Here is a 25,386-nt window from a genome sequence, read left to right on the forward strand (position 1 = left end):
TAAGTGATCGACTGTCTTCGTGCCTCGTTCAAATGCTCTCACTGGCTTTTCTCAGTAGACCCTAGATGTAGAGCAGGGGCCATTATGTATCCAGAGTCTGATCTAGGATCAGGTCCCCATGTCCATATAATCTCATGCATTGGTATCTAAAAGGCCAAACTGATCCTAAATCAGCACTCCAACTCTGGTACATACGGCTCCTGATTGCCTGGTGGGTTGAACATTGATATAGCCGGTGAATACCTGTCTGGTGCCAGTGGCTGCCTCATGCTGGCAGGGTGGTTGCCCCTCTTCTCACTGCCCTGATGCTGTGGACCAGATAGATAGAATTAGCTGTGTTAAAGTAGGGCTGGAGCAAAACCCTGAACACCCATTTGCTCTCTAGGAGGAAGTTACTTGACCGAGTGTGCCTTTAAAACAAATACTGTAGCTCCATTACACTATTTGCCAGAGCAAGAATGCCATAGAGCTGTTGCCTGTTACGTAACCCCTGTCACATGACGAGGGCCCCATGAATGAGGCATTGCTGGACTCTGACCCAGAGCTATAGCGGGTGGGGAGGGGGGGGGGGGTCAAAGGGCAGAGCGCCTCACTCTGGCTAACGCTGATAGCACTCGTATTGCTGCTGAGCTGGACTTGACTTTGGAGCACAAACACACAGACACAAACATGCACTAACACATGCACACATGCACACACGCACACACACACACACACACACACACACACACACACACACACACATAGGTACTCTCCCCAACGTATTTGTACAGTAAAGCTAAAATATTTAATTTGGCTATGTACTCCAGCATTTTGGATTTGAGATACAATGTGTTATATGAGGTGACAGTACATAATGTCAACTTATATACAAGGGTATTCACATACATACACTATATACATACACTATATATACAGCAGTACGTAGACACCCCTTCAAATGAGTGGATTTGGCTATTTCAGCCACACCCGTTGCTGACAGGTGCATAAAATCGAACACACCACCATGCAATCTCCATAGACAAACAGTGTCAGTAGAATGGCCTTACTGAAGAGCTCAGAGATGTTCAACGTGGCACCGTCATAGGATGCCACCTTCCTAACAAGCCAGTTTGTCATATTTCTGCCCTGCTAGAGCTGCCCCCCGGTCGACTGTAAGTTCTGTTATTGTGAAATGGGAAACGTCTAGGAGCAACAACAATTCAGCCGAGTACTGAAGCGAGTGGCGCGTAAAAATCGGCTGTCCTCGTCTGTCCTGGAAGCAACGTCAGCACAATATCTGTTCGTTGGGAGCTTCAGGAAACGGGTTTCCATGGCCGAGCAGCCGCACACAAGCATAAGATCACCATGCGCAATGCCAAGCGTCGACTGGAGTGGTGTAAAGCTCGCCACCATTGGACGCTGGATCAGTGGAAACGCGTTCTCTGGAGTGATGAATCACGCTTCACCATCTGGCAGTCCGACGGACGAATCTGGGTTTGGCAGATGCCAGGAGAACGCTACCTGCCCGAATGCATAGTGCCAACTGTAAAGTTTGGTGGAGGAGGAATAATGGTCTGGGGCTGTTTTTTATGGTTCCAGTGAAGGGAAATCTTAACGCTACAGCATAACAATGACATTATAGATGATTCTATGCGTCCAACTTTGTGGCAACAGTTTGGGGAAGGCCCTTTCCTGTTTCAGCATGTCAATGCCCTCGTCCACAAAGCGAGGTCCGTACAGAAATGGTTTGTCGAGATCGTTGTGGAAGAACTTGACTGGTCTGCACAATGCTCTTGTGGCTGAATGGAAGCAAGTCCCTGCAGCAATGTTCCAACATCTAGTGGGAAGCCTTCCCAGAAGAGAGGAGGAGGCTGTTATAGCAGCAATGTTCCAACATCTAGTGGAAAGCCTTCCCAGAAGAGAGGAGGCTGTTATAGCAGCAAAGGGGGGGTGGGGGGGCAACTCCATATTAATACCCATGATTTTGGAATGAGATGTTCGACGAGAAGGTGTCCACATACTTTGTGTTTCAGTTTTACAGTTTAGAAATGAAAGCAATTTATGTTTACTTTATTTAATATTTTTATATCTTTATGTATCTAATCCCCCCATTTGAAGGTGTCATTGGTATTTACTCTTAAAGTGAATTAAAAATGTAGTCAAGTGTTGTATTTGGTCCCATGTTCTTAACACGCAATGACTACATCAAGCTTGTGACTCTACAAACTTGCTGGATTCATTTGCAGTTTGTTTTGGTTGTGTTTGAAATTATTTTGTGCCCAATAGAAATGATTGGTAATTAATATGTATTGTGTCATTTTGGAGTCACTTTTATTGTAAATAAGAATATAACATGCTCACACACACGCACACACACACACACACACACACACACACACACATATGTTGCTTATACAGAGCATCAGCCCTAATTTGGTCATTGACACAACACATGCTACAGGGGAGAAGTAGAGATCATCCATCTTAAAATAGGACATGTCTGCCTGGTCTAAATGAACTCTTTCTCAGTCCTTCTTGTTAACCCCACGGCTATGGGGCCATTTTAAAAGTAAAAAAAAAAAAAAAAACCCACAAAAAACAACCAATCAAAATGCCTGTTCATACATTTGAACATGATACATGACAATCTGAAAGAAGAAAAAAAAAACAATGGTTTCTTAGCAACAACTGTAACTTCTTAGTATTTGTGAGAATTAGTCTATATCTCAAATGGCACCCTACTTCCTGTACAGAACCCCCGTTTGGCCCTGGTCAACAGTAGTGCACTATGAAGGGAATAGGGTGCCATTTTGGATGTAGCTTTGTGTAGCTTTGGATGTAGCATGTGTCTGTCTCACCTGCTCTGGGCCCCCAGAGGCCTCCTGGTCGGGTTGAAGCGTGCGGGTCTTCCTCGTCCAGTCAGGCAGGCTGTGTGACCCCTTTCGAACGCTCTCTCCCTGGGAACTTTTGGTATCGGGAACGCTGCAGGGGGAAAAAAGGGGGGGGGGGGTATAAGAATCAGGTCTTTCATCAGAAACAAACATATGGTGTATATCTGCACTGAAGGGGGGGGGGGGGGGGGGTATAAGAATCAGGTCTGTCATCAGAAACAAACATATGGTGTATATCTGCACTGAAGGGGGGGGGGGGGGGGGGGGTATAAGAATCAGGTCTGTCATCAGAAACAAACATATGGTGTATATCTGCACTGAAGGGGGGGGGGGGGGGGTATAAGAATCAGGTCTGTCATCAGAAACAAACATATGGTGTATATCTGCACTGAAGGGGGGGGGGGGTATAAGAATCAGGTCTGTCATCAGAAACAAACATATGGTGTATATCTGCACTGAAGGGGGGGGGGGTATAAGAATCAGGTCTTTCATCAGAAACAAACATATGGTGTATATCTGCACTGAAGGGGGGGGGGGGGGGTATAAGAATCAGGTCTTTCATCAGAAACAAACATATGGTGTATATCTGCACTGAAGGGGGGGGGGGGGGGCTACTCACTTGAAGAAGGAGGCACTCCTAACCACAGATCTAGGATCAGCCTAATCTATCCCCATTCCAAACCATAATCATCAGTTGGTCTTTGGGCTAGTGATTAGGAGCAACTTCTACCTTCTAGGGTTGGGTTCAATTCCTTTTCAATTCCAGTCAATTCAGGAAGTACAATGTGAACTTCAATTTCAAATCTCTTCAATGCTTTTCAATTAGGAAAATTTGGAACATAAATGTTATTTACAGTCTGAATTGACAGGAATTTAAATGGGATTGACCCTGCCACCTACTACGGTGTCGGGACAATAGGGTGCCTACCTATGGCAGGGTCTATTGCTGACATGTTTCAATAGGGTGCCTACCTATGGCAGGGTCTATTACTGACATGTTTCAATAGGGTGCCTACCTATGGCAGGGTCTATTGCTGACATGTTTCTTTCGGTGTCCCAGAACGTACGGATCCAAATCTGAAGGGTTTGAAGACATTTATTAATTCATTTATTCATTCATAGTTGACAGGAAACCAATGCATTTTAATCAACGTTTCACATCAACACTCATACCTAGTGAGATCAGTGAGTAGCAACAGGCATTTCTCAGTGAGAAACATCATCAGAAACATCAGAAACAACATCTGAATATCACAGTACAGTATGCATACGGACACACACACTACAATGTATGTGATTCCTGCTTACAAGCGAAAAATTAAAAGCAGGAAGCACCAGTGACTCGGTCTATAAAAAAAGTGGTCAGATTGAAGCAGACGCTAAACTACAGGACTGTTTTGCTAGCACAGACTGGAACAGATTACGGATTACCAGGACATGTACTCCGGGCATGTACTGACCAACTGGCAGGTGTCTTCACTGACATGTTCAACCTCTCCCTGTCTGAGTCTGTAATACCAACATGTTTCAAGCAGACCACCATAGTCCTGGTGCCCGACAACACGAAGGCAACCTGCCTAAATGACTACAGACCCGTAGCACTCACATCTGTAGCCATCAAGTGCTTTGAAAGCATGGTAATGGCTCACATCAACACCATTATCCAAGAAACCCTAGACCCACTCCAATTTGCATACCGCCCAAACAGATCCATAGATGATGCAATCTCTATTGCCCTCCACACTTCCCTTTCCCACCTGGACAAAAGGAACACCTATGTGAGAATGCTATTCATTGACTACAGCTCAGAGTTCAACACCATAGTACCCTCAAAGCTCATCACTAAGCTAAGGATCCTGGGACTAAACACCTCCCTCTGTAACTGGATCCTGGACTTCCTGACGGGCCGCCCCAAGGTGGTGAGGGTAGGTAGCAACACATCTGCCACGCTGATCCTCAATACTGGAGCCCCCCAGGGGTGCATGCTCAGTCCTCCCCTGTACTCCCTGTTCACCCACAACAGCATGGCCAGGCACGACTCCAACACCATCATTAAGTTTTGCAGACGACACAACAGTGGTAGGCCTGATCACCGACAACGACGGGACAGCCTATAGGGAGGAGGTCAGTGACCTGGCTGGGTGGTGCCAGAATAACAACCTATCCCTCAACGGAACCAAGACTAAGGAAATGATTGTGGACTACAGGAAATGGAGGTCCGAGCATGCACCCATTCTCATCGACGGGACTGTAGTGGAGCAGGTTGAGAGCTTCAAGTTCCTTGGTGTCCACATCAACAACAAACTAGAATGGTCCAAACACACCAAGACAGTCCTGAAGAGGGCACAACAAACCTATTCCCCCTCAGGAAACTAAAAAGATTTGGCATGGGTCCTGAGATTCTCAAAAGGTTCTACAGCTGCAACATCGAGAGCATGGTTGCATCACTGCATGGTATTTGCTCGGCCTCTGACCGCAAGGCACTACAGAGGGTAGTGCGTACGGCCCAATACATCACTGGGGTCAAGCTTCCTGCCATCCAGGACCTCTACAACAGGCGGTGTCAGAGGAAGGCCCTAAAAATTGTCAAAGACCCTAGCCACCCCAGTCATAGACTGTTCTCTCTGCTACCGCATGGCAAGCGGTACCGGAGTGCCAAGTCTAGGACAAAAAGTATTCTCAACAGTTTTTACCCCCAAGCCATAAGACTCCTGAACAGGTAATCAAATGGCTACCCGGAATATTTGCGTTGTGTGCTATACAAAGGCTATACCACAGCACCACAGGGGCTAGCATTAGCATCCCTAGGGCTGTGATTAGCCTGCGAAGCCAGAGCATGGACGACGGGCAATATATAGCCTCAGAAATGCAAGAGTCAGAATGAGAGAATCAGAGAGTCAGAATGAGAGAATTTGAGAGTCAGAATGAGAGAATCAGAGAGTCAGAATGAGAGAATCAGAGAGTCAGAATGAGAGAATCAGAGAGTCAGAATGAGAGAATCAGAGAGTCAGAATGAGAGAATCAGAGAGTCAGAATGAGAGAATCAGAGAGTCAGAATGAGAGAATCAGAGAGTCAGAGAGAGAAAGAGAGAGTCAGAATGAGAGAATCAGAGAGTCAGAATGAGTGAATCAGAGAGTCAGAGAGAAAGAGAGAATCAGAGAGAGAGAGAGAGAAAGAGAGAATCGGAGAGAGAAAGAGAGTCAGAATGAGAGAATCAGAGAGTCAGAATGAGAGAATCAGAGAGTCAGAATGAGATAATCAGAGAGTCAGAATGAGAGAATCAGAGAGTCAGAGAGAGAAAGAGAGAATCAGAGAGAGAGAGAAAGAGAGAATCAGAGAGTCAGAATGAGAGAATCAGAGAGTCAGAGAGAGAAATAGAGAATCAGAGAGTCAGAATGAGAGAATCAGAGAGTCAGAGAGAGAAAGAGAGAATCAGAGAGAGAGAGAGAAAGACAGAATCAGAGAGTCAGAATGAGAGAATCAGAGACTCAGAGAGAGAAAGAGAGAATCAGAGAGTCAGAATGTGAGAATCAGAGAGTCAGAGAGAGAAAGAGAGAATCAGAGAGTCAGAATGAGAGAATCAGAGAGTCAGACAGAGAAAGAGAGAATCAGAGAGTCAGAATGAGAGAATCAGAGAGTCAGAATGAGAGAATCAGAGAGTCAGAATGAGAGAATCAGAGAGTCAGAATGAGAGAATCAGAGAGTCAGAGAGAGAAAGAGAGAATCAGAGAGAGAGAGAAAGAGAGAATCAGAGAGCGAGAGACATAGAGAATCAGAGAGCGAGAGACAGAGCCAATCATATTACATTTGAAATATCTATATTCTTTTAAAACAGACAGAGAGAGAATCAGAGTCAGAGAGAGACATAGAGAATCAGTCAGAGAGAGAGAATCAGAGTCAGTTGAAAATCAGAGTCAGAGAGGGAGAGAGAAACAGAGAGAGAGCGACAGCGAAAGTGTCTCTTTATAGCTCTCTCTCGCTGTCTCTGTGTATCTGATTCTGAGACACAGAGAGACAGACAGATTTAGACAGAGAGAGAGATAGAAAGCAACAGAGACACAGAGAGAGAGACAGAGAGAGAGATAGAAAGCGACAGAGACACAGGGAGAGACAGAGAGAGAGATAGAAAGAGAGAAAGACAGACAGAAAGAGAGAGACAGACAGAGAGCGACAGCTCAGGCTTTCCACAAATCGACAGGAGACATAAAAGTTGGAGTTAGGACAACTGGACTTCATCTCAGGCCCTGTGTACCCTCCCCCTGGTGAAAATGAAATGTAGGGAGTAGGGTGAACTGTGTTGGGGGGTGACCATATTGGAATGAGTAGGGTGGACTGTGTTGGGGGTTGACCATATTGGAATGAGTAGGGTGGACTGTGTTGGGGGGTGACCATATTGGAATGAGTAGGGTGGACTGTGTTGGGGGGTGACCATATTGGAATGAGTAGGGTGGACTGTGTTGGGGGGTGACCATACTGGAATGAGTAGGGTGGACTGTGTTAGGGGGTGACCATTTGGAATGAGTAGGGTGGACTGTGTTGGGGGGTGACCATATTGGAATGAGTAGGGTGGACTGTGTTGGGGGGTGACCATATTGGAATGAGTAGGGTGGACTGTGTTGGGGGGTGACCATACTGGAATGAGTAGGGTGGACTGTGTTAGGGGGTGACCATATTGGAATGAGTAGGGTGGACTGTGTTGGGGGGTGACCATATTGGAATGAGTAGGGTGGACTGTGTTGGGGGGTGACCATATTGGAATGAGTAGGGTGGACTGTGTTGGGGGTTGACCATATTGGAATGAGTAGGGTGAACTGTGTTGGGGGGTGACCATGTTGGAATGAGTAGGGTGGACTGTGTTGGGGGGTGACCATACTGGAATGAGTAGGGTGGACTGTGTTAGGGGGTGACCATATTGGAATGAGTAGGGTGGACTGTGTTGGGGGGTAACCATATTGGAATGAGTAGGGTGGACTGTGTTGGGGGGGTAACCATATTGGAATGAGTAGGGTGAACTGTGTTGGGGGGTAACCATGTTGGAATGAGTAGGGTGGACTGTGTTGGGGGGGGGGTAACCATGTTGGAATGAGTAGGGTGAACTGTGTTGGGGGGGTAACCATGTTGGAATGAGTAGGGTGGACTGTGTTGGGGGGTGAACCATGTTGGAATGAGTAGGGTGGACTGTGTTGGGGGGTGAACCATATTGGAATGAGTAGGGTGAACTGTGTTGGGGGGGTAACCATGTTGGAATGAGTAGGGTGGACTGTGTTGAGGGGGGGGTAACCATGTTGGAATGAGTAGGGTGGACTGTGTTGGGGGGGTAACCATATTGGAATGAGTAGGGTGGACTGTGTTGGGGGGGTAACCATATTGGAATGAGTAGGGTGGACTGTGTTGGGGGGGTAACCATGTTGGAATGAGTAGGGAGTAGGGTGAACTGTGTTGGGGGGATTGGGTGGGGGGTGAACTGGATTGGGTGGGGGGTGAACCTGATTGGGTGGGGGGGTGAACCGGATTGGGTGGGGGGTGAACCAGATTGGGTGGGGGGTGAACCAGATTGGGTGGGGGGTGAACCGGATTGGGTGGGGGGTGAACCAGATTGGGTGGGGGGTGAACCAGATTGGGTGGGGGGTGAACCAGATTGGGTGGGGGGTGAACCGGATTGGGTGGGGGGTGAACCGGATTGGGTGGAGGGTGAACCGGATTGGGTGGAGGGTTACTTACACACAACTTCCTCTTGGCTGGATGCCTCAGAACCGTCCTCCTTGAAGGACTTCCCTAGAGCTGCAGGGTTACCTGGAGAGAGGCACAGACACAGGCTGTTTGAGAGCATCAAAACATTAATGCATTTTGGGTAAATTGTGACAGACTGATCAACAAATAATATTGAGCAGTTATTTATGACGCAAGGTGATTTGTAGTCTCGACTTTCGACTGCTATGTCGAACGTGCCCTTAACTCGCAATCTAATTCCACCTCAGAATACCCCATAATGACCTTCCCAGAGGAAAACTGACATTGGTGTCAGGTAAACTAGTAAAATGACGCACCAAGTCAGACAAGCCGCCGCCACGGGTAGGGGAAATTGAGGTAGAACAGGGCTCATGGAGGAGGACAGGGCTCAGGGAGGAGGACAGGGCTCAGGGAGGAGGACGGGGCTCAGGGAGGAGGACGGGGCTCAGGGAGGGGGACAGGGCTCAGGGAGGAGGACAGGGCTCAGGGAGGGGGACAGGGCTCAGGGAGGGGGACAGGGCTCAGGGAGGAGGACATGGCTCAGGTGGAAGGTGTTGGACACACAAACCCCCAGGTTGTCTGCCCTCGGCGGTCACCCTCCACCGTCACCTGTCTCTCAGGTAGGGCTGTCACCTGTCTCTCAATTAGGGCTGTCACCTGTCTCTCAGGTAGGGCTGTCACCTGTCTCTCAGGTAGGGCTGTCACCTGTCTCTCAGGTAGGGCTGTCACCTGTCTCTCAGGTAGGGCTGTCACCTGTCTCTCAGTTAGGGCTGTCACCTGTCTCTCAGGTAGGGCTGTCACCTGTCTCTCAGGTAGGGCTGTCACCTGTCTCTCAGTTAGGGCTGTCACCTGTCTCTCAGGTAGGGCTGTCACCTGTCTCTCAGGTAGGGCTGTCACCTGTCTCTCAGTTAGGGCTGTCACCTGTCTCTCAGTTAGGGCTGTCACCTGTCTCTCAGTTAGGGCTGTCACCTGTCTCTCAGTTAGGGTTGTCACCTGTCTCTCAGTTAGGGCTAGGCAAACAGGTTAAGGTGTGTCTGTCTGTGTCCTAAATGGGACCCTATTCCATATATAGTGCACTACTTCTAACCAGAGCCCATAGGGAAAAGGGTGCTATTTGGGCGGGAGCGGGAGCCTCTGATGTCAGATGGTTTCAGTAGGAGACACAGTAGGGAGTGTAAGTATTGGCAAGAAAGCAGCATTGACAAGTCAGTTTGACGTCTCTGATGTCCCACGCTGCTTCATGATGCATCATCATGTATCCCTTATAAACAGTGGTTTCCCATGATGCATCATGATGTATCCCTTATAAACAGTGGTTTCCCATGATGCATCATGATGTATCCCTTATAAACAGTGGTTTCCCATGATGCATCATCATGTATCCCTTATAAACAGTGGTTTCCCATGATGCATCATGATGTATCCCTTATAAACAGTGGTTTCCCATGATGGTTCAGGATGTATCCCTTATAAACAGTGGTTTCCCATGATGCATCATGATGTATCCCTTATAAACAGTAGTTTCCCATGATGCATCATGATGTATCCCTTATAAACAGTGGTTTCCCATGATGCATCATGATGTATCCCTTATAAACAGTAGTTTCCCATGGTGCATCATGATGTATCCCTTATAAACAGTGGTTTCCCATGATGCATCATGATGTATCCCTTATAATCAGTGGTTTCCCATGATGCATCATGATGTATCCCTTATAAACAGTGGTTTCCCATGATGCATCATGATGTATCCCTTATAAACAGTAGTTTCCCATGATGCATCATGACATAATCCCTTATAAACAGTGGTTTCCCATGATGCATCATGATGTATCCCTTATAATCAGTGGTTTCCCATGATGCATCATGATGTATCCCTTATAAACAGTGGTTTCCCATGATGCATCATGATGTATCCCTTATAAACAGTGGTTTCCCATGATGCATCATGATGTATCCCTTATAAACAGTGGTTTCCCATGATGCATCATGATGTATCCCTTATAATCAGTGGTTTCCCATGATGCACCATGACGTAATCCCTTATAAACAGTGGTTTCATCGTAGTAAGACATCTACCACAGTAGGCAACATTTGACGTTTTTTTTCATTTTTTATAAGCAATCTGTTAAATGCATTATAAAAAGTCCCGATGCCAAGACCAAGCTCTGGAAGGTTCTAGATACATTTTTTTGAGGACATGGAACATTTGCTCCTAATCCATTTTTACAGCACTATAAAAGATTTACCAGCTCAAAGGATGTTCCAGAAATTGCAGGGTTTATAAGCAGAGGAAACACAGAAAGGGGGGAAAGGGGTAAAGAGACTGACATTTACAGGATTAACCAAAAGGGGGGAGATATTTCACAGTCTTCGTTCATTTTTTTTGCGTCAAACTGAGGTACATTAAAAGCTTGAACACGTCCTCTGATCCAATGGAGGCTGCTGAGGGGAGGACGGCTCATAGTAATGGCCGGAACAGAACTAATCGAATGGAATCAAACACATGGATAACAGGGATTGGATGTATTTGATACCATTCCATTGATTCCGCTCCAGCCATTACCACGAGCCCGTCTTCCCCAACTAAGATGCCACCAACCTCCTCCAGTGAGCTAATGGTATGGCAAGAAAAACATGCTGACTGGATATCACTATAAGTGTCATATCTAGTAGGCTATATGATTTCTTCACATTAAATATTGTTTTTATTTAACTAGACAAGTCAGTTAAGAACAAATTCTGATTTACAATGACGGCCCTACACCAGCCAAAACCGGAACGACGCTGGGTCAATTGTGTGCCGCCCTATGGGCACTCCCAATCACAGACGGTTGTGATACAGCCTGTATTTGAGCCAGGGGGTCTGTAGTGACGCCTCTAGCACTGAGATGCAGTGCCTTAGACCGCTGCCCCACTCAGGAGCCCCAAAAAATGACTGTCCAGAATGGGTATCGAACCCCCGACCTTTGCGGTAGTAACCGGCCTTGCGGTAAAAAATAAAGCAATATGCATTTCACATTTATCTAATGTATTGCATCAGAATATTCAGTTGTCTGCATCCCAAATGGCACCCTATTCCCTATATAAAGCCAAACTCTGGTCAAAAGTAGTGCACGATATAGGGAATAGGGTGCCATTTGGGATGCTTGCATAGAGTGTGGCCTGAAGAGAGAGAGGATGGGTAAGTAGAGGTGGATGGATAGCCAATGGGTAAGTAGAGGTGGATTGATAGCCAATGGGTAAGTAGAGGTGGATGGATAGCCAATGGGTAAGTAGAGGTGGATGGGTAGCCAATGGGTAAGTAGAGGTAGATTGATAGCCAATGGGTAAGTAGAGGTGGATGGGTAGCCAATGGGTAAGTAGAGGTAGATTGATAGCCAATGGGTAAGTAGAGGTGGATGGATAGCCAATGGGTAAGTAGAGGTGGATTGATAGCCAATGGGTAAGTAGAGGTGGATGGGTAGCCAATGGGTAAGTAGAGGTAGATTGATAGCCAATGGGTAAGTAGAGGTGGATTCTGAGCAGGGTTGTGACGAAGCTGAGTTAGGGTGACGTAGCTCCACCTCTGGACTGAACGTCCCGTTGTTGGGCCTGCTAGGGCACCGCGCTCAGGACCGCTCACCTCAAATGGGTGTCAACGTACATCAGCTCTGCTCCGAGGGAGGGCGTAGGGAGCTGTGGGTGAGTCATGGGCGTAGACACACATACACTAGGCCTAGAGCCCACCTGAACATTTTTACATGTGAGTCATTTGGCAGACACTCTTATCCAGAGCGACTAACAGGAGCAATTAGGGTTAAGTGCCTTGCTGAATCTTTCGGTTACTGGCCCATAACCGCTAGGCTACCTGCTGCCCCCACACATGACATGTTATTATGAGGGTTATGATTTAAGAAGAGACACACTCAAACACACACACACACACACATGCTCACACACGCACACACACACACACACACACACCCAAAACTACACGCTCAAACCCACACACACACACACACACACAGCACAGCACTTACATCTGCTGCAGCTGCAGGAGGAGGAGGAAGAGGAGGACTCACACAGGAAGAAGCCACAGACCTTCCTCGTCCGTCGGAAAGCTTGTGGAGCCGACAGAAACTTCTCCCTGGCAACAGAACAACACATAAAAGGGGCGTGTAAGTCTAGAACGCCAAAGTTAGTCTGGGAATAGGCCTAAAGAGCTAAACTCACTGTGTGGGGTAAAGAGGGAAGTAGGCTGGAGTTTTAACAGGAAACTCTGGTCCGGTATTCATAGAGAGTCTCAAAGTAGGAGTGTGTCTTCTACATCATAATGAGAGTGATGTTAGCTGGTATGAATCCCCTAGGGGGAAATATCTGTTGATGTGCTCTTGAGCAAAGGCACTTAGCCCTAATTGCTCATGTAGTTGGCGCCGACAGAGAGGGCTGCCTCGTTTCTAGTTCTTAGGAAACTTTGCTGTATTTCGTTTTTTATTTTTTTATTTTATGTATTATTTCTTACATTGTTAGCCCAGAAAATATTACAACAAACATTTTCGCTACACCCGCAATAAGAATCTGCTTAAACACGATTTGTAAGTCGCCGTGGATAGGAACGTCTGCTAAATGACTAAAATGTGTGAGGAAATGATCCTTGATTAGCACTCTTTATGAATAGGGGCTCGGCTCTGTTTCACCAGGATCCATTCCACTTCTGAAGATCCACTCCTTAGTTTGACTTATACCTTCCTTCTCTGAAGGTAATACTGGATCTAGAACCAGGATTGTGAGAGATAAAACGAGGCAACGCGGCGGAATCCCAAAGGTCAAATGGAAACGATCTCTTCTATTTGCTTTCAAGTGGGAAGCACACCAGAGTAAACATTCTGTTAACTTTGCAATATCAGTGTAATAAGGACATCTGATCAAACAAATGCTGAATTGATGTTAGCTAGCGGATGAAAGTGTCCTTGTAGGGCTGTGTTTCATCTGTAGCCTGGTTGTCTAGTTCCATCAATATGCTCAGATATTGGACACAACTGCCTAGCCCCTGCCTAGCGCCTGGCTAGCCCCTGCCTAGTGCCTGCCTAGTGCCTGGCTAGCGCCTGCCTAGTGCCTGGCTAGCCCCTGCCTAGTGCCTGGCTAGCGCCTGCCTAGCGCCTGGCTAGCCCCTGCCTAGCGCCTACCTAGCGCCTGGCTAGCCCCTGCCTAGCGCCTGGCTAGCCCCTGCCTAGTTCCTGGCTAGTGCCTGGCTAGCCCCTGCCTAGCCCCTGCCTAGTTCCTGGCTAGCGCCTGGCTAGCCCCTGCCTAGCGCCTGGCTAGCCCCTGCCTAGTGCCTGGCTAGCGCCTGCCAAGTGCCTGGCTAGCCCCTGCCTAGCGCCTGGCTAGCCCCTGCCTAGTGCCTGGCTAGCGCCTGGCTAGCCCCTGGCTAGTGCCTGGCTAGCGCCTGCCTAGCACCTGGCTAGCGCCTGCCTAGCGCCTGGCTGCTTAGCGCCTGCCTAGCGCCTGCCTAGTGCCTGGCTGCCTAGCGCCTGCCTAGTGCCTGGCTGCCTAGCGCCTGCCTAGTGCCTGGCTGCCTAGCGCCTGCCTAGTGCCTGGCTGCCTAGCGCCTGCCTAGTGCTTGCCTGCCTAGCGCCTGCCTAGCGCCTGGCTGCCTAGCGCCTGCCTAGTGCTTGCCTGCCTAGCGCCTGCCTAGCGCCTGCCTAGCGCCTTGCTCTTGAATAGGCCTACATTGCAAAGAGATAAATGCTTCAACCTTGCGTGGTTTGTTTTTTGTTATCTATGAGCAGAGTTATTGGCACTTATCTCACTGATTATCCCCAAAGCCAACACCTTTTTTTGGCCGCCTTTCCTTCCAGTTCTCTGCTGCCAGTGACTGGAACGAATCGCAAAAATCGCTGAAGTTGGACACTTTTATTTCCCTCACCAACTTTAAACATCAACTATCTGCGCAGCTAACCGATCACTGCAGCTGTACATAGTCCATCTGTAAATAGCCCACCCAATCTATCTACCTTATCCCCACACTGTTTTGATTTGATTTACTTCTCTGCTCTTTTGCACACCAGTATCTCTACTTGCACATCATCATCTGCTCATTTATCACTCCAGTGTTAATCTGCTAAATTGTAATTATTCGCTCCTATGGCCTATTTATTGCCTGCCTCCTTATGCCAGCAGCATATCACCCTGCATACCACTGCTGGCTTGCTTCTGAAGCTAAGCCAGGGTTGGTCCTGGTCAGTTCCTGGATGGGAGACCAGATGCTGCTGGAAGTGGTGTTGGAGGGCCAGTAGGAGGCACTATTTCCTTCCTCTGGTCTAATTTTTTTTTATCCCCAGGGCAGTGATTGGGCCCATTGGCTACTGCCCTGTGTAGGTTGCCCTCTTTTGGATGGGACGTTAAATGGGTGTCCTGACTCTGAGATCATTAAACATCCCATGGCACTTATCGTAAGAGTAGGGGTGTTAACCCTGGTGTCCTGGCTAAATTCCCAATCTGGCCCTCAAACCATCATGGTCACCTAATAATCCCCAGTTTACAATTGGCTCCTTAATCCCCCTGTAACTATTCCCCAGGTCGTTGCTGCAAATGAGAATGTGTTCTCTTACCTGGATAAATAAAATGCCTTTTGCACACACTGTATATAGACTTTCTTTCTTCTACTGTGTCATTGACTTGTTTGTGTTTATTGTTTACTCCACGTGTAACTCTGTATTGTTGTATGTGTCACACTGCTTTGCTTTATCTTGGCCACGTCGCAGTTGTAAATGAGAACTTGTTCTCAACTAGTCTAACTGGTTAAACAAAGGGGAAATAAATAAAAGACTTTAAGCTTTCATTTTCCAGGAAAACGATACTGACTAGAAGTGGTTTCCAGGAGGGGGCACTGTTGTCCTCACAACAAGACACCGCCGCTCACAGTAACCAAGTAGAGTAAGACATGTACATACAGAGTTCAGGTGGGCCTTCTTCTCACTTCAGCAAGCAAAGGAAAGGAGCTTAACAACAAGGACAGAAAATCACCAGAATGACCAAGAAAGACTTCCAAAAGGACTAATTCGAGGTAAAAAAAAAAAAGGAGAAGGAACAACTCAACAACAACAAAAAGTCAGAGATTGATTTCTGATTGCTCATTTTAATCCATTGTACAGGATGCGGACATGTGGCTGATGTTTCAACGTCAAGCTGCCTTCTTCCTCCATAGTGACCTGGCCATTGCACATAGCTCCTATTTATACTAGCAGGTAGCCTAGTGGTTAGAGCATTGGGCTAATAACCTGAAAGGTTGCTAGATCGAATCCCTGAGCTGACAGCGTAACAATCTGTAGTTCTGCCCCTGAACAAGGCAGTTAACCTACTGTTCCTAGGCCGTCATTGCAAATAAGAATTTGATCTTAACTGACTTGCCTAGTTAAATTAATAAATACCCTAGATGCTTATTGAGATAAAATTATATGTTTCAAGGTAAATTATATAACAAAGTGGTAGTGTCTTTTTTATTAGCTAGGTAGACTAGGTGAAGAACAAGTTCTCATTTACAACTGTGACCTGGCCAAGATAAAGCAAAGCAGTGCGACACAAACAACAACACAGAGTTACACATGGGATAAACACACATACAGTCAATAACACAATAGGAAAAAAAAGTCTATATACAGTGTGTGCAAATGGCGTGAGGCGATAAGGCAATAAATAGGCCATAGTAGCGAAGTAATTACAATTTAGCAGATTAACACTGGAGTGATAGATGAGCAGATGATTATGTGCAAGTAGAAATTCTGGTGTGCAAAAGAGCAGAAAAGTAAATAAAAACAATGTGGGGATGAGGTAGGTAGATTGGGTGTGCTATTTACAGATGGGCTATGTACAGCTACAGTGATCAGTAAGCTGCTCTGACAGCTGATGCTTAAAGTTAGTGAGGGAGATACAAGTCTCCAACTTTAGCGATTTTTGCAATTTGTTCCAGCCACTGGCAGCAGAGAACAGAAAGGAAAGGCAGCCAAATGAGGGTTAATGTCTGGTTAATCAATAGACCATGTCAACATATACATAGGTAATATTTCGGTGTCTGTGAATCCCAAAAAATCAAGGCGACAACATTATAGAAACGAGGACAGTGAATAAAATAAATATCATTATTTAGCCCCTTAGGATCCCCAGTGTCCAAGGAGTACAGGCAAAATGCCTCTCTTTGTTCTAGTTTACGTACGATGTCATCTCCTGTTGGTGAAACCTGGATGACGTCACCTCCTCCTGGTGACATCAGGACGTGTTCTATTAGCTAGTAAGCGCACGGAGGAAGGTGAGCCAACGTTGGATTAGATACAGTGGCGCGCAATAGCATAGGCCCGTGTTTATGTATTCTAATAGGGGCCTTGTGTTCTGAAATGCAAATGAGTTTCAACGCTAGTTTAGTTTTGACCAATGGAAGTAGCCCTTCAGATTACATTTCAGCATATTCGTGACATTCGTGGTGCTGCAATTAATGAAGCTTTGGGTTTTCGTACTCTTTACCTGTGGTATAAAACTGTAGTATTGCTGGTGATGTCACAATGTACATAGTGGCCACACTTGTAATTTCCATCGGAGCGGGCCTGGGTAGCTGTCACGCTCCCTGGGTAGCTGTCACGCTGTGCGTAACTCGATTGTGCGCACGGCGAAAACAAAAATGCTACTTTAGTAGATTTGGATCCATTTTGAGGGATGATCTAGAGTTTCATTAAAATGGATTTGACTCGACCGGCACATGGGCCGTAATCCGTGTGGGGTGAAAAACAAACAGCCACAAACGTGGCGACCGTTTTGTCCTGGTTTCTATTAGTGTCAGTGAGTAGGCTTTGACATTCAGTCTCTGTAGCACGGGTATAGAGGCCCGTTCAATGACACCCTTATCATACCCTGGCGTTGCAGGAACCTGGTGCGCATACCATTAGCGTTGCGCTCAAAATCTATGTCTGTACTACAGTTACATCAGAGTCTTACAAATGAACCCACCGGTATGTTCCGCTGAAGGTGTGCCGTGGTGATTGCCGTCTGCCGTAAAAGTGGCGTTTCTACTCTGTGTCTTGCTGGAGATCGTAGACTCCAACTTGTTTTCTTTATTTTCGTGGATTGTAAGATCAAAGAAGTCTATTTTCTTTCCGACTTCTCTCTGCTGTTAATTTGACATTGGTGTCAGATAAGTTAAGAAATTAACTCAGATGAGAGCGTTAGTACCGTTCCAATCCCAGTAGCATGTCTTCTATGTATATTTTCCAACGAGTGGCATTCTGGAAATATGGGGTTTTCTAGGCTTCATAAATGCAGGTCTCTTCCCAGGGTCCCATGGGGCTCCTGAGTGGCGCAGTGGTCTAAGGCACTGCATCTCAGTGCTAGAGGCGTCACCACAGACCCTGGTTCAGCAGGTCTAAGGCACTGCATCTCAGTGCTAGAGGTTTCACCACAGACCCTGGTTCAGCAGGTCTAAGGCACTGCATCTCAGTGCTAGAGGCGTCACTACAGACACCCTGGTTCGAATCCAGGCTGTATCGCAACTGGCAGTGATTGGGAGTCCCATAGGGCGGCACACAATAGGCCCGGCGTTGTCCGGGTTTGGCCGGTGTAGGCCGTCATGGCCGTCATGGGACAGAAAGGAAGTTTATACACACTATTATGTAGTTTCGGTAAGCCAATATAAACTGGACAGACTGGCCGTGGTGTAATGAGAAAAGTCCTTCTTCGTTTCCGTTATCCAACCCTGTGGAAGAGCGTTATCAACGAAGCTATCTATGTCCCTTTTCTTTTCTGTCCGCGGGGTTGTAACGGAGAGGTACCAGAGAGTTGGGCATAGACCTCACTCCTATATTGTTCCCTGCTTCATAACACAATATCTAGATTGTATTTCAGTTCCTTCAAAGCATTTTGTTCATCATTACTGAGACTAGCTGCTTGTTTAGGGGTATTGCGGGTCAATTTAGCAAAATCATTTTCTATCAGCCTACTTACTGTAGGTGAGAACAGATGGAGTCAAATTAGCATAAGGCACAAAACTCAAGTTCTTTTTTAAAGTGGTTTGTTCTCTCACATCAGGAATACCATATGCATTATAGTTTCTGAACTCTGCATTGCCATCACTTGCCCTATTAGCACGGAATAAATTAGTTTAATGTAAATGCAACTTCTAATGCATAAGGCTCCATCCTATTTGAAAAGGGAGAATGAGTCCTTTACTCAAGACTGCCACTTGGTCAGAGGACTGACACTTGGTCAGAGGACTGTCACTTGGTCAGAGGACTGTCACTTGGTCAGAGGACTGACACTTGGTCAGAGGACTGACACTTGGTCAGAGGACTGACACTTGGTCAGAGTACAGTAAAGTACGCATGCACAGACACAAGCACACACCTCTAACAAACAAACACATACACCGACTCAGTCAGTCAGTGGATACTGACTAATGAGGTCTAGTCTGTTATCTAACGGGTTCTAGTCTGTTATCTAACGGGTTCTAGTCTGAAATCTAATGGGTTCTAGTCTGTTATCTAATGGGTTCTAGTCTGTTATCTAACGGGTTCTAGTCTGTTATCTAACGGGTTATAGTCTGTTATCTAATGGGTTCTAGTCTGTTATCTAATGGGTTCTAGTCTGTTATCTAATGGGTTCTAGTCTGTTATCTAATGGGTTCTAGTCTGTTATCTAACGGGTTCTAGTCTGTTATCTAACGGGTTCTAGTCTGTTATCTAACGGGTTCTAGTCTGTTATCTAATGGGTTCTAGTCTGAAATCTAATAGGTTCTAGTCTGAAATCTAATAGGTTCTAGTCTGTTATCTAACGGGTTCTAGTCTGTTATCTAACGGGTTCTAGTCTGAAATCTAATGGGTTCTAGTCTGTTATCTAACGGGTTCTAGTCTGTTATCTAACGGGTTCTAGTCTGTTATCTAATGGGTTCTAGTCTGTTATCTAATGGGTTCTAGTCTGTTATCTAACGGGTTCTAGTCTGTTATCTAACGGGTTCTAGTCTGTTATCTAACGGGTTCTAGTCTGTTATCTAATGGGTTCTAGTCTGTTACCTAATGGGCTCTAGTCAAGGCCTTTATGGACCACATTGGAAATAAATGGAAACTTTAACATGTTATCCCCATATTCCCAGGGTCCCCGGGATTGTACGACTTAGTGCATATATTTTCCCAATCAATCAATCCACCAATTAATCAATCAATCAATTAATCAAACAGGTAGGCAGCTAAGCAGAACTCACTTGAGGTTCCTCTCCACCCCCCTGCTCTCGTACTTGTCTCCCTGGTTGAGCAGCCGGAGGATGCCCTTCTCAAACGACTCCGTGGCCTGCTCCTTGGGGAGCTGCATGACGGGGATCAAGTTTTAACAGGCCATGTAAAGCACCATTCAAACAAATACCTTTAGAACCAGAGCTAGGAGACGTCCTTTAACAGTTCAACATTCAAACAAATACCTTTAGAACCAGAGCTAGGAGATGTCCTTTAACAGTTCAACATTCAAACAAATACCTTTAGAACCAGAGCTAGGAGATGTCCTTTAACAGTTCAACATTCAAACAAATACCTTTAGAACCAGAGCTAGGAGATGTCCTTTAACAGTTCAACATTCAAACAAATACCTTTAGAACCAGAGCTAGGAGATGTCCTTTAACAGTTCAACATTCAAACAAATACCTTTAGAACCAGAGCTAGGAGATGTCCTTTAACAGTTCAACATTCAAACAAATACCTTTAGAACCAGAGCTAGGAGATGTCCTTTAACAGTTCAACATTCAAACAAATACCTTTAGAACCAGAGCTAGGAGATGTCCTTTAACAGTTCAACATTCAATTCATTAGGTTCATTAACTCATAAAGTTAGTTCATTATCCCTGCTTATAATCCAGTGGGTGAACGTCCCGTCAATACTATGCAGGGAACTTGGGCTCAATTCCATTTCAATTCAGTCAATTTTGGCACGTTAATAAGGATAGTTGGCAGTTTGCAGCATTTATAAAACGTAGTTAGGGAAAATACCTTAAACAAGAAGCTCTCCAGTTCGAGCTGTGTTTTCCTGACATTGCTGGATGAGAAGTCAGACCACTTCACCTGAAAGACAAGATCAAATGTTACACTGTCATCCAAGGGATGTATATTAACGTTACCAGATATTGAAGGGGACATTGGGTAAGGACAAAGACACATTGGGTAAGGACAAAGACGCATTGGGTAAGGACAAATACGCATTGGGTAAGGACAAAGACGCATTGGGTAAGGACACAGTAAGAAGGGGAAACAAAAATCCCACCATGGGAATGTTTTTCCTCAAACAAACAACATTTACAAATCTACCATCTTGGCTTTGCTGCTTATACACCATCGTTGTTAATAGAGATTATCAAGATTATCCCTAGAAGACAATAATAAAGAATAATATCAGCCAAGCGCTACAACAAGACGCTACAAAAGCTCTTTAGTCTGCCCTGCTGTGAAAACTGTTTGGTTTAAATCAGATCTTTAGAAAAATATTGTTTGTGTTTAGTCCTGCAGTTGTAAAAGTCTTGTTTGTGTTTTTGTACTGCGCCCGCGGTTTCCCAACCTAATGACTTGGATTTACGATGGTATTCTTGGGAGAGTTTCAGGGACTTTTCTTCAACAGTTCGTTGGCCTACTACAACCGGATCTGACTGGGTCATTAGGTCACATGATCAAACAGTCCAAAACACAGAGGCCTGGCCAGCCATAGAGATATCCTTTCTGACAGCAGGGGTTTAGGCTAGAGGAAGCTACAGAAGGGCTAAGGACTCAAATCATATCTAGGCTAACTGTCTGAGGGAAGAGTGACAGACAGACAGACAGACCTATAACAAGACAATCTCCTTGTGCTGCTGCACTAAGCAGGAGGACTAGCTAAGACTAACTCAGTGATCCAGGATAAACAGATGAAGGGGGAATGACTCACAATGGCAGTCACAAAGCGAGCGATGACAGGGAAACACTGATAGGACAGAAGCCTGTCAGTCACAAAGTGTCTGCAGTCTGTCCCACCTCCCGGTACATGTGGTCAGTGTGATTTATGTGAGCTGCGGAGGAAGGAGAGAGCCTGACGCTCCTTCATTGTCTCTGCGTGTGAATTTTCAGGGCTCTACAGTACAACAATTTTACTTGCATATACTTCCTAAAAATAGAAAAATAGATATGTGAACTGAAAAAGCACAAGTGGAAGTTTTGATTTATAGCAAGTTTTGTTTCATTGCTGGTAGCTACAGTACACAAATAACCATAGAAAAATGAATGCTTTCTTATTTCTATGCAAAGAACAAGGCAGAGTCCCATAAAACCTGGGGCGCACTGTGAGGGATGTGCTGAAAGATACCGCTTTAGAAGCGCACAGGCATAGAAGTTGGTCGAATTTACCCAAAAGTCCTCGTCTTTCTTGGCTATGTACATCTTCTCTTCACACGCTAGGTTGTTGTTCAACGTGAGTTTGAGTTTTCTCAACTGCTACTAGCAAAGGGATGTCAGACAATCTTGTCTCGAGAGACAGACGGACGGACAGACATGCCAATCCCACCGTTCCCACGGTAAGGTCACCCAAGTGACTCAGATATTTGAGGGTACATTGTACTTTACTGAGCATGGACCACCTCCAAAAAACTTTTACTCATTAACCTTTTGTTATTTCTTATCATAAATACACACTTCCTCAAATACTTTCATTGTGCTCTTATATGTCTTTGTGTGCTCCTAAATGTCTTTGTGTGCTCCTAAATGTCTTTGTGTGCTCCTAAATGTCTTTGTGGGCTCCTAAATGTCTTTGTGGGCTCCTAAATGTCTTTGTGTGCTCCTAAATGTCTTTGTGCGCTCCTAAATGTCTTTGTGCGCTCCTAAATGTCAGGATGGACAGAGACAGACAGAGAGAGACATTTACATAAGCCTTGTGTTAGAGGACTGTGTTCTCTGGGAATGGGAGGACGTGATACGGAGTTGTCAAGGGACGAAAGTCAGCTAGACGACTACTAGACGTGGCCTTGGGAATGTGTTCGGTATCAAAAGCTCTGAGGGTACTGACTCTTTAAAGCATGACGGCTAAACCTATTGACAAGGCCCCTGTTACAGCTATTCCCAAACTGGGGTACGCACATTGCCGTTGGGGGTACACCAAATAAAAATGTGATTCACATTTTCAAACAGTACATTTATATTTTCCAACGGGGCTATACATTTGGGAGAGTTTTGTTTTCTCTCTCTCGCCCGAGTAGCCTCGTTTCACTGCCAAAAATAAAATTAAACCATCTAGTGTTCAGAGAAATAACACAATGCCAAATACAGGAAGCCTAAGTCAAATAATTAACATCCAATCACATTAACCGTTACTCATCCAATCACATTAACCGTTACTCATCCAATCACATTAACCGTTACTCTCTCACGGGAAACCTTCACTCTTGCTCAGACATTTAGAAACAAAACAGGACACTTTGAAAAATAAGCCACGGGAGTTTTTGGAGCAGGAATAAAGACAACTTTTGAGTAGTAAGACATGTATATAAGCAACAGATACCATTAATAAGAAGGGTCTAGAAGAGTCTTATATGGTGAACTACCAGGTGGCTAGGACAGGCAAGCCCCATACTATTTTGGAGGACTTAATTCTTCCTACTGCCGCCGGTATGGCTGGAACAATGCTGGGGGAAAAGGCCCAAAAAAACTATAGAGACAATGTCTTCATCAAACAACACTGTTTCACGATGCATCAGTGACATGGCAGGAGATAATTACTGCTTCTCATACAAGCCAGTGAATTATCTGTGTTACAGCTGGATGAGTCAACAGACGTGGTGGCCTGGCACAGCTCCTGGTATATGTCTGTTACAGCTGGATGAGTCAACAGACGTGGTGGCCTGGCACAGCTCCTGGTATATGTCCGTTACAATTATGGGGGGTCAATTAAGGAAGACATCCTCTTCTGCAAACCGCTGGAAACCAGGACAACAGGAAAGGATATTTTTAAAGTACTGGACAGCTTTGTGACATCAAATGGACTTTGGTGGTCAAGCTGTGTTGGTATCTTTACTGATGGTGCAAAAGCCATGACAGGGAGACATAGTGGAGTGGTAACGCAAGCAGTTCCTCCCGACGCCACTTGGGTACACTGCAGCATCCACCGAGAGGCTCTTGCTGCCAAGGGAATGCCTGACAGTTTGAAAGATGTTTTGGACACTACAGTGAAAATGGTTAACTTTGTTAAAGCAAGGCCCCTGAACTCCAGTTTATTTTCTGCACAATGCAATGATATGGGCAGAGACCATGTAACGCTTTTACAACATACAGAAGTGCGCTGGTTATCAAGGGGAAAAGTGTTGACTTTTGTTTTTGAATTGCGAGAAGAGCTTGAAGTTTTCTTTACTGACCATCATTTCCACTTGTCTGACCGCTTGCATGATGATGAGTTTCTCACACAAAGGCCTATCTGGGTGATGTTTTTTCTCGCGTGAATGATCTGAATCTAGGATTACAGGGACTCTCCGCAACTATATTAAACGTGCGGGACAAAAATGAGGCTATGATTAAGAAGTTGGAGCTCTTTTCTGTCTGCATTAACACGGACAACACACAGGTCTTTCCATCATTTGTATGATTTCTTGTGTGCAAATGAACTCAAGCTTACGGACAATGTCAAATGTGATATAGTAAAGCACCTGAGTGAGCTGGGTGCGCAATTTACACAGGTACTTTCCCTAAACGGACAACACAAACTGGATTCGTTATCCCTTTCATGCCCTGCCTCCAGTCCACTTACCAATATCTGAACAAGAGAGCCTCAAATTGCAACAAGCGGTTCTGTGAAAATTGAAATTACTCGGAAGCCACTGCCAGATTTCTGTATTGGGCTGCGCTAGAGTTACTTGCCTTGGCATATCGCGCTGTTAAGACACTGATGCCCTTTGCAACCACGTACCTATGTGAGAGCGGATTTTTGGCCCTCACTAGCATGAAAACGAAATACAGGCACAGACTGTGTGTGGAAAATGATTTAAGACTCTCCAATACAACCCAACATTGCTACTGCTGGGCCTCAGCGCCTGTATTGCAGAGTTATGTGCGTCCTTTCAAGCACACCCTTCTCATGTGTACAGCTGCAGCGATCGGTAAGCTGCTCTGACAGCTGACGCTTAAAGTTAGTGAGGGAGATATGTCTCCAACTTCAGTGACTTTTGCAATTCGTTCCAGTCATTGGCAGCAGAGAACTGGAAGGAAAGGTGGCCAAAGGGGTGTTGGCTTTGAGGATAACCAGTGAAATATACCTGCTGGAGCTAAAATAAGGCAGGGCTTTACCTAGCAAAGGCTTATAGATGACCTGGAGCCAGTGGGTTTGGCGACAAATATGTAGTGAGGACCAGCCAATGAGAGCATACAGGTCGCAGTGGTGGGTAGTATATGGAGCTTTGGTGACAAAACGGTTGGCAGTGTGATAGACTGCATCCAATGTTCTGAGTAGTGTTGGAGGCTATTTTGTAAATTACATCGCCGAAGTCCAGTATCGGTAGAATAGTCCGTTTTACGAGGGTATGTTTGGCAGCATGAGTGAAGGAGGCTTTGCTGCGAAATAGGAAGCCAATTCTAGATTTAACTTTGGATTGGAGATGCTTAATGTGAGACTGGAAGGAGAGTTTACACTCTAGCCAGACACCTAGGTATTTCTAGTTGTCCACATATTTTAAGTCAGAACTGTCCAGAGTAGTGATGCTAGTCGGGCGGGTGGGAGGGTGCATCAATCGGTTGAAGAGCATGCATTTCGTTTTACTAGCATTTTAAGAGC

The 25,386-nt window shown here is 45.7% G+C and overlaps 1 protein-coding gene across 2 annotated transcripts in view; it reads right to left on the reverse strand.

Moving 5' to 3' along the window:
• Nucleotides 1–25,386, reverse strand: part of LOC139420139 (zinc finger CCHC domain-containing protein 2-like) — a 65,913-nt gene that overhangs the window by 6,001 nt on the left and 34,526 nt on the right. For both annotated transcript variants that reach the window (XM_071169918.1, XM_071169917.1), the window contains exons 4-10: nt 20,601–20,672; nt 19,826–19,926; nt 12,627–12,733; nt 8,596–8,667; nt 3,890–3,950; nt 2,841–2,964; nt 244–308 (exon numbers count right to left, since the gene is read on the reverse strand). In XM_071169918.1, coding sequence (XP_071026019.1) covers nt 244–308; nt 2,841–2,964; nt 3,890–3,950; nt 8,596–8,667; nt 12,627–12,733; nt 19,826–19,926; nt 20,601–20,672 — 602 coding nt within the window. The remainder of the gene's footprint in view (nt 1–243; nt 309–2,840; nt 2,965–3,889; nt 3,951–8,595; nt 8,668–12,626; nt 12,734–19,825; nt 19,927–20,600; nt 20,673–25,386) is intronic.

This window comes from Oncorhynchus clarkii, chromosome 11, assembly GCF_045791955.1.
Source record: "Oncorhynchus clarkii lewisi isolate Uvic-CL-2024 chromosome 11, UVic_Ocla_1.0, whole genome shotgun sequence".
Taxonomy (NCBI): Eukaryota; Metazoa; Chordata; class Actinopteri; order Salmoniformes; family Salmonidae; genus Oncorhynchus; species Oncorhynchus clarkii.